Consider the following 10216-nt stretch of genomic DNA (forward strand, 5'->3'; position numbering starts at 1 on the left):
TTATCCCTCCGCCTTTCAACCAGACCCACATGTGATTATCAGCCAGGCTGGCACAATTAACTAACTCAATCACCCAGGCTGGTGTGCTTCTTTCATGTGGACTTTGTTACTTCTCAATTAGATGGCTGCTTGTTTATCTTCAAGCCTTTAAGACCCCAGATGCTATATCTTTTGATAGCTAGGCACCATCAGCATTCTTCACCACATTTGCTTATGCATTCACTTTGTCTTCATGAATCATCGGGAAGGTGAGCATCATGGAATGCCAGGTTATTAGAACAAAGTGTTCTTGCATTGAGGGAGTACTTAAGTAGAGGTCCAATGTCCTTCTGCTACCTTAATACTTCCTCCCCGACACTTCCGTGACCTCAGTTATACCTTACAAATTCAGCTAGACCAAGGCATGTACATGGGTACAGATAAGAGCTGGAAACACAGGGAATCCAGGAGAGATAAACCCCTCAGGACCAATATTGAGAGTAGCCATACCAGGAAGGGATGGGGAAGGTAGGAGGGGGGCTGGGAGGAGGGAAAACCAATCACAATGATCCACATATAACCCCTTCCCAGGGGGACGGAAAACAGAAAAATGGGTGAAGGGAGACATCAGACAGTGTAAGACATGAAGCAATAAAAATAATTTATAAATTATCAAGGGTTCGTAAGGAAGGGAGGGTGGGAGAGGGCGAGAGAAAAAATGAGAAGTTGATACCTAGGGCTCAAGTAGAAAAAAAATGTTCTGAAATGATGATGGCAACAAATGTACAAATGTGCTTGACACAATGGCCGGATGGATTGTGATAAGAGTTGTATGAGCCCCCAATAAAATGATTTAAATAAATAAATAAATTTTAAAACAAACAAACAAAAAGAAGCCATTAAAGTTACAACTAATGTTGCTAATTAGTTGACTTTAAAAATAAAGAGATTATCTGGGTGGCGTCGACAAAATCTCAATGGTCATAGCTACATGGACCCGGGAAGTCAGTTGAAGATCAGAGTCAGAGAGGGAGGTGAAGATGCTACATGGCTGATTTTGAAGATGGGATGCAAGTGGGCTCTAGAATGGGAAAAGGTGAGAAAAAAGATTGTTTCCCAGGCTCTCCAGATAATACCAGTCAACACCTAAATTTTAGTCCCATAAGATCAATTTTGAGCACTTGGCTGTTAACCCAAAAGCCCACAGTCTGAAACCACCGGCCACCCCAAGGCAGAACAATGCAGCAGTCTGCATCCATAAAGATTTATGGCTCTGGGTATTCTCCAGGGCTGATCTACTCTGTCCTAGAGGGATGCTGTAAGTCAGTATCAATTCTATGACAATCAGGTTGGTTTGGATTGGTTCTTATACAACTAATTGTTACACACTATGTATTAAGCTACATACTGTATTTCAATTTTTTATTTAAAATGATAGATCATTTTAAAATGATAGTTTTAATTAAAAACTAAGATCATATGAGCTTTTTCTGTTTTGTTTTGATTTTTACCATTTTATAATCACACAAATATAACTTAAAACTTGCTGTAGGACGCAAACAATAAAAAAGACATAAACTTCCATCTATCAAACTGCTTTGTTTTGTTTTGTTCCAGTTTTGTTTTCTGTTTTTTTTAAATCAGCTTTCTGTATTATCAGAATATCTGTAACAATTTACCATCTCGCTTGGTAACACTGAGTTTGGTCAGGCAAAAACTGTACTAGTTGAAGAGTATTATAGTTTCTAGTTCAAAAAGACCCTTGTCCATTAGCCCAAATACTATGGGTCTTTAAGAGCTTTTACAATATTTGAATAAAAAAAAATTTTAAATAAAAGAAAGACATAGTCTTATCCCTTAAAGTGCTTATTTTCATTTGTCTCATTTTAAATTCAGACATCCCTCCCTTTTATGGTCAACTGTTTTTGAAGTTTACAGAGGCAAAGAGTTTTTAACAATAAACTTGTTTATTTAGTACTATAGTAATTACTATAATAAAGTACAGTCTACAGTGAGTACATGAAGCACAGAGAGTTTTAACTATATTACCCTAACCTTTGCTGAGGTTTGCAACAGTGAGGTAAAACTGATTTGGAATATCATAAATAATTAATGATCACTTTTACATCCCATTATGTAGTAACATAAAAAGAAAATAAACACAGAGAAATCGTTACCTGTGGCAACGTGACGCCCCATTCCAAACACGGCATAAATGATGGCTGGAAACAGAGAGCCATATAAACCGAACGCCGGGTGCACCGAGGAGAGGATGGCAAAGGCCAGCCCTGTGAAGAGACCAGGGTAATTAGGAACATCTTGCAACGCCAAGGCACGGTCCAGAACACAATAGAATGGATATTGGTTTCTTGAAAGACAAAAATAACCGCAGTCTAAGTATTCTACTGGCTCACCAGACTACCATGTTTCTCACAAATAGTCTGGGTGTGTTTGCCAACTGCTTCCTCCCTCGGGGAAGTATTTTTGTAAACGCAGTGTGCTGGGGTTCTTGGTTTGTTTTCGTACAGTAACATGTAAAAAGAAACTGGCATAGCAGCACTTACAAAAGTACATGGTGGGGGGGGGGAGTGGGGGGCAAAGAAACATAAAAAGTGGGTGTGTTATTTGTGTGCGGGGTGTGGGGGGGCGTCAAAAACAGTAATGGTACTGTCTTAAATAGTAGCTAAAACTCACTTATTAACTCCCGTTTATTAGGACTACTACTTTTCCCTCAATTGCAGAGATATCTACAAGATTAGTGGTGGCTCCGGAGGTCTTCTGTCAAAAGGTCAATTCAATGGCATCGTAGCAAAATCTATGTGCACAAGCCTCGAGTTTAGAAGCATTTTCACATGTACTATTTTATTTGCACACCAGTGTCTGTGAGATGAGAAAGGATGGATCTCAGTGGCAACTGAGAAGGCCGACAGGGAAAGGTGACTGAGGTTGGGACCAGTTCAACGTTGGCTGGGCAGACAGAGAATGTCCATCCTAGTGGCAAAATCACTCTACTGGATGCTACTCAATATGTTGAGTATACCAGCTATGTTTCCTTATAGAGAATTTAAAAAATAGACTTTTAAGTTCAAATAGTACACAATTTCTTATAGAGCTCACCGCCTACATAGTTTGTTATTTGCCCCTAGAAAAATTTCCTAGGCCTGTTTAAATGGTCATAGGAGATTTGGGATGATCAAAACATGCGTGAAAAAGAGTCCATCAAAATGGTCCTGTTAGTGGTTGGTCCCCAGCATTATTAATGTAACCACCTCTATGGGAGAAGATAGTCTCATCTTTCTCCTTTGAAGCAGCTTGTGGTTCGAACTGTCAAAGTGTTGGCTAGCAGTTCTCCACTTAGCGAAAGGCACCACCAGGGTTCTTTAGGCAGACCATCAAGTACTACCTAGAACACAACTGCTACCGCTGCTCAGTGGAACATTTGTTCATGAAACACCTTTAGGTATCAATTTTGAGAAGGAATTGAAATGGGAAAGATAGAAGTGAAAAGGCCATTTGATACTGGGTATTCCAATTTATAGGATGAAAAACTTTGTCCTTAATGAATATTAAGTAATACATCTTTTGTATTTCTAAATCAACAAAATAAAATTTGAATTTCATATTTTGAATAATCAAAAATAGTACATAGGCAATTAATTTTCCAAGAGATATGTGACTAAAGATTAAGTTGCTCAATGAAAAGTATGGCTTTGAAGAATTATTGACTAACATTTCAAATGTAAAAGCTAAATCCCCATCCAAAATCTAATACATATGTACCATCACCAAAATTATAATTGCAGAATTCTCAAGGGTACTGTTCTTAGACTCAATGTCTATAACTTTTTTACAAAATGGTTAAACCACATTTGGTATAGTGGTCAGTCTTGTAAAACTTTGTAGAACAGCAGTCCATAAAAATGGATGCAAAAGCAAATGGTACAAAGAATTAATATAATTTCACTGTCCCATTAGCTTCTCTAATGCCTGGTACACAAGAAGAAAGTTTACACAAAAATATTAGAAGGGTGAACAGGGGCTAATCTGTTTTAGCAAAGCCCTTCAAAAACTCCTGTCTTCTGACCCAGACCACATCTAACCAGAGTTGCTTCTAGAAATGCAGAATCTTTAGGTAAATTAGAGAAAATCATTGCCTTATTTACTTATTACCTCATTTGTGACCAATAACTGAGCAACTTCTACTCAGAAAAAAAACTGGTAGGTTTCCTCTGTCTTATGGAAAAGATGGAAAGCTTTGGTTTGGTAATTTTCTAGCATATTCATTTCTCAAAATCACATTAAAACACGATTTTCTTTTTATTACCAAACAGAAACCAGTCTTTTATTCAGTTCTAAATATCATGCCTACAGATGAATTTTTGCATTTTGTCATGGCAGAAGAGCAATGCTAAGACTTGAGATGTTTATTTTAAACCAAAGCTGAAATTCTTATCCTAATAAATCATAGCCCAATCAAATCCACTACTGTTCATTTGATTCTAAGTCATTCAACCCTATAGGACAGAAAAGAAATGCCCCATAAGATTTCTAAGGCCTTTAGGGGAGCCAGCCAATTGGTGGGTTTAGGATACTCTTCAATAAGTCCTACTTGACCAATCTACTACTTACTTCTCAATCTGCTATCTTGTGGTAGCTTCCATGTAACAGTGATGTCGGAAGCTATGTCACTGGTAGGGTCACCCACCGTGGAAAGGTTTCAGCAGTTTCCAGAGTAAGATAGACTAGGAAGAAGGACCTGGTGAGCTACGTCTTTAAAAATTGGCCAATGAAAACCTTATGAAGAGCATCTGAACACGGTTTGACAGAATATAAGTTACGTTCCTCAGGTTGGAAGGCACACAAAATACAACTAACGAAAGGCTGCCTCCTCCGAGTAGAGTTGATTTCAATGCCATGCACCAAGTAACCTGTTGAGGACCTTTATTGGCTGATGTGGCATGACTCAAAACTAGAAGAGCTGTAAACATCATGAGTAATCAGAACATGGAATATACAAAGTGTGAATCTAGACAAATTGGAAGTTGTAGAAAATGAAATAGAATGATAGAAGATCAGTATTCTAAACAGCAGTGAGCTGAAACACTGACACTGGTATTGAAACAGAACATTTCAAGGTCTATCCTGAAGTACAATGCTGTCAGTGATAGGACAATATATTCATATACCTATAAGGAAGTGCAGATCATGTAACTGTTAATGCAAATACATGTACCAATCAATAACACCAAGAGTTAAAAAAATTAAAGCATTTTACCAACTTCTTCATTCTGAAATTAAGTGAACATACAATTAAAATGCATTGATAATTACCAATGGTTAGAATGTTAAAGTTGGAAACAAACCAGAAAGTAGAAATTATGGCTTTGGTGATAGAAACTATGCTAGGGACCAAAGGATAAAATTTTATAAAACCAACTTATTCACTGAAATCCAATAATATAAACAACAGCTACCCACATGAGCCTCACCAAATAGAATACACATGAATAAAACTGACTGTATCTGTGCAAAGAGATGCTAGAGAAATTCAATATCATCCATCAGAACAAGGCCAGGGGCCAACTTCAAAACCAGCCATCCAATTGCTCTTAAGCAATTTCACAAGTTCAAACTGAAGCAAAAAAAATTTAACTCCACAAGTCAAAGTATGACCTTGAGTATGCCCCACGGAGACGATCTTTAGAGATCAGCTAAAGAACATATTTTGCACATTTGACATTAATGACAGAAGACAAGTTGTAGGATGACACCAATGACATTGTACATGAAGAAAGCTGAAGGTCATAAAAAAAAACAGGAAAGACAGCTTCGAAATAGATGTTAGGAAAGACTCTAAAACCTGCTCTTGAATGTAGAGTAGCTAATTGAAGATTAGATGAAGGGAAACAGCTGACCAGTAGATGTCAAAGGGCAGCTCAGAAGACAAAGTATTATCATGAAATGAGGGAAAATCTGGAGTTAGAAAACTACTAAGGAAGAGCACAATTGGCATTTTTCAAGCGGAAAGAACTGAAGGAAAGAAGTCATGTTCCAGGTCCCACTACTGTGATTTTAAGGAGAAACTCACGAACAGCACAGGAAACACACAAAGAAAGTAGAAGGAAGACACAGTAGCTATGAGTCAAAATCAACTCGATGCCAGTGTGTATACCAAAAAGAATAGCAGATATTCAACCTTTTTAGGAGGTAGCATATAATGAAAAGCCAATGGTATTGAAACAAGTCCATGCTCCACTGAAGGCACTGATGAAAAGCAGCGTCCAAGGACTTGATGAAATACCAATTCAGCTTTAAAATTTTAGTTCAATTTAAAAAACATCTAAAATTAGAAGCATTCATTCATCTATGCCATTAAATTTGGAAGACAGTTACTTGGCCAATTGACTTGAAGCAATTGATATAGATGTTACTATTTCAAAGAAAAGTTATCCACTAGAATGTGGAAATTATTTAACGATATCATTAATATCACACACAAGTAAATTTTTCAGAAGATATGTTAAAACACAGTTGCAGCAGTACATTGATAGAAAATTGCTAGAAATGCAAGCCAGGTTCACAGAAGGCATGGAACAAGAGATGTTATTGATAATGTAAAACATAGAATACCAGAAAGATATTTACCCAATATCTACTGAATATACAAATGCATCAAAGGCATTTGACTGTGTGGACCATAACAAAGTATGGCTAGCATTGCAAAGAATGAGAATTACAGAGTGCTTAATTGTGCTCATCTGGAAGCTGAACGTCAAGAGTCAGTCATCTAAACAGAACAAGGGGAATCTGCTCAGAGTTTAAATTTAGGAAAGGTGTGTTTCAGGTTATATCCTTTCACCAATATTATTCAAATTATATGCTGAACAAATCATCACAGAAACCAGATTGTATGAAAAGAATAGAGCATCAGGAATGAAAGAAACTCATTAACAACTTTGCAGAATTGCAAAAACAAATGGTATAAAGAATTAATATAATTAAGTAATATATCAAAAATATGGCTAATAGCATTAATATGAAGTGTGATGTGTAAATAACACAACCTTACTTGATGCAGACTTGAAGCACTTACTGATGTAGACTAGTCACTTCCTAGTGGATTGTACCTCAATATAAAGAAAATGAAATCCTTACAACTGAACCGATAAGTAACATCACAATAAACCAAGAGAAGGTTGAGATTGTCAAGGATTTCATTTTACTGGAATCCACAATCAATGCCCATGAAAGCAGCAGTCAAAAAGTCTAATGGCCGTTGCAGCGGGAAAATCCACTGCACATAAAGTGTTAAAGAGCAAAGGTGTCACTGTGAGGACTGAGGTGAGCCTGACCCGAATCATAAGAGTCCTTTTCAACCTCATATGCATGGGAAAGCAGGACAATGAGAAAGAAAGACTGAAGCGTTAATGCCTGTGAATCATGACATTGGTGAATCATATTGATGACACCTGGAAAGAGTAGAGAGAGGGTCAGTGACAGAGAGGAGGAGTCTCAATAAGATGGAATGACACAGCAACACTGGGTGCAAACATGATAATGGCCATCTTAGACCAGGCAATGTTCCCTGTGGTTCCACACAGGGTGGCTATGAATCAGAACCTATTGATGACATCTAACAACTTGATAAATCATACCACCATCCAAACATACCTCCTAAGTAAAAGCTAACCTACGACAAGAGCTTCATTGTTTCTTAGATATGCCTGAGGATGGTGGCAGAGTGACTTCTTGAATACCGATCATCAGAAGTATTTGCATACGTTTCAGAAATCACGAGAGCCCAGTCCCTGAAAAAGGCCATCATGCTTGGTAAAGTAGAAGATCAGCAAAAAAGAGCAAGACCCTCAATAGGAGGAATTGACACACTAACTTGAAACAATGAATCAGACACAAAACCGATTGTAAGGATGGCACAAGACCAGGGAGTGCTTCTCCGTTATGCACGGGGTTGCTAAGAGTCTGAACCAATTCGAAGGCACCTAACAACAGGACAAAAAAAAACCATCGACGCCGTGCCGTTGAGTCATTTCTGACTCAGTAACTCTGTAAAACAGAAGCAGAACTGCCTATAGGATTTCCAGAGCTAATCGTTACAGAAGCAGATTGCTACACCTTTTTCCTATAAACCCACTGGTAGGTTCCAACCACTTTTTGGTTAACCACTTTTTGTTTCATCATTGTGCCACCAGGGCTCCAATTTCACGTCTAGAATTGCTAAACAAAGTAGCTCATAAAAATTCTCATTCCAGTTTTTTAATCTATTCGTCTGTTGATGGAAATTTGGATTGTTTCCAACTCCTTGCGATTGTGAACTGTGCCGCAATGAACATTGGAGCACAGATGTCTGGCCGTGGTTTGTTTCTTGCTCTTCATGGTATATGCCCAGTAGGGGGATTGCTGGGTCGTATGGATTAAAAAACTGTGGTACATACATATAATGGAGAACTGTGCATCGCTAAAAAGCTGTGATGAATGCATGAATCATATCACAACATGGGAGGAACCGGAGGAAATTATGCTAAGTGAAGTAAACCAAGCACAAAAGGAAAATTACAATATGAGTCCACTGAGGTAAGTTTATTTTTAAAAAAAAGAAAAAAAAATGCAAAAGGGACACAGGGCAAAAGCTACTGTATACAAACACTCCAGGGGTGATGTCCAGGTACTATGGCAAGGACCAGACCAAATCCAGGGGTATATATGGTAGCCAACTAAAAAGGAGGTGGGAAGGAAAGGGGAAAATAAAGAGAGAAAAGTGTGGTGGGGGAATAGGGCACTGACCCACCCAAGGGGAGGGTATTTGTGTCTCCACAGGGAAAGAGGGACCAGACTTAAATCCAGTGTTCCGGGATGCGAATGCAGCAAGCCGGCATGAAGAAGGGAGCCCGTGGAGGGGCCTGAGGGCTCAGCCCCCATACCAGCTATGTGGACAACTGTGCCTCCCCCCAGAAGAATTTACTTTAGAGGAAGGCACTGAAGATGCAGTTAGGGGAGAAGGGCATGTCTGATCAGAACACACGGGAGCAAATGAATGGGGAGGAACAGAGAGTGGAGCACATCCTGGACCACTAGGCCTGAAGGATGATATCCCTGCTCTGAACAGCCAATGCACAGAGTGGACCATATGGCTCATCCCACTATGAGACACGACGTTCCTCGCTGACACATGGCCCTATGGGGGACAACACTGGAGACTCAGTGTCGGATTGGCCCAGACTGACCCCGCTACACCAAGGCAAAACACTAAAGGCCTGTGCCAGAGCAACTGGAAGACCAGAACAGGCAACTGCCGAGGGAGTGCAGAGGACAGACTCGGGACCAGAGCGTGGCCCCCATGGGACTTGACTGGAGGACATGCCTAGAGGTCAAAAATCAGACCTTGATCTATTTAGAGGTTTTTCTTTATTTTTCAAATTAAAAATTTTTTTTTAATTTATTCTTTTATGGGTCATTGGTTTTCTTTTTTGTTGTCATCCTTGTGTTCTCTTTTGTCGTATTGTCTTGCTATGTCTTGTTTTTTGGTACATATTATTATCTCTACAGATCTATCTAAATAAGATGGGCTGGATGAACAGTCTGGAGGAGAAAACAATGAGATCGCTGGTTCCAGGGGAGCATGGGAAAGGAGGAGGCAGGGATAAGGAGGTGCTATTGACCAACCCAGGGACAGGAGAGCAACAAGTGATCCAAAATTAGTGGCAAAGAAATGTGGTAGGGATTCAGCAAGGGCAATGTAACCGGGAGAAATTACTGAAACCTAAATAAAGGCTGAGCATGATAGTGGGACAAGAGGAAAGTAAAAGGAAATAGAGGAAAGAACTAGGAGACAAAGGGTATTTATAGAGATCTAAATACAGGCATATACACATGTAAATATATTTATATAGGATGGTGGGGAAATAGATCTACATGCATATATTTATAGGTTTAGTATTAAGGCAGTAGATGGACATTGGACCTCCTCAAGTACTTCCTCAATGCAAAAACACTTTGTTCTATTAAATTGGCATTCCATGATGCACACCTTCCTGACATGCTCGCTGAAGGCAAATGTGGTGAAGAAAGCTGATGGTGTCCGGCTATCACAAGATATAGGTCTGGGGTCTTAAAGGCTTGCAGGTAAACAAGCAGCCATCTAGCTCAGAAGTATCACAGCCCACATGGAAGAAGCACATCAGCCTGTGTGACCACAAGATATAGAAGAGACCAGGTATCA

General features: G+C 39.1%; 1 protein-coding gene across 1 annotated transcript in view; it reads right to left on the reverse strand.

Annotated features, from left to right (window-relative positions):
• SLC26A7 (solute carrier family 26 member 7) overlaps positions 1-10216 on the reverse strand; it is a 136978-nt gene that overhangs the window by 102827 nt on the left and 23935 nt on the right. Inside the window, exon 2 of the mRNA XM_004697718.2 lies at positions 2157-2267. Within this exon, the coding sequence (XP_004697775.1) occupies positions 2157-2267 (111 nt within the window). The remainder of the gene's footprint in view (positions 1-2156; positions 2268-10216) is intronic.

This window comes from Echinops telfairi, unplaced genomic scaffold, assembly GCF_000313985.2.
Source record: "Echinops telfairi isolate 266 unplaced genomic scaffold, ASM31398v2 ScPeMD7_1;HRSCAF=3_0, whole genome shotgun sequence".
NCBI lineage: Eukaryota > Metazoa > Chordata > Mammalia > Afrosoricida > Tenrecidae > Echinops > Echinops telfairi.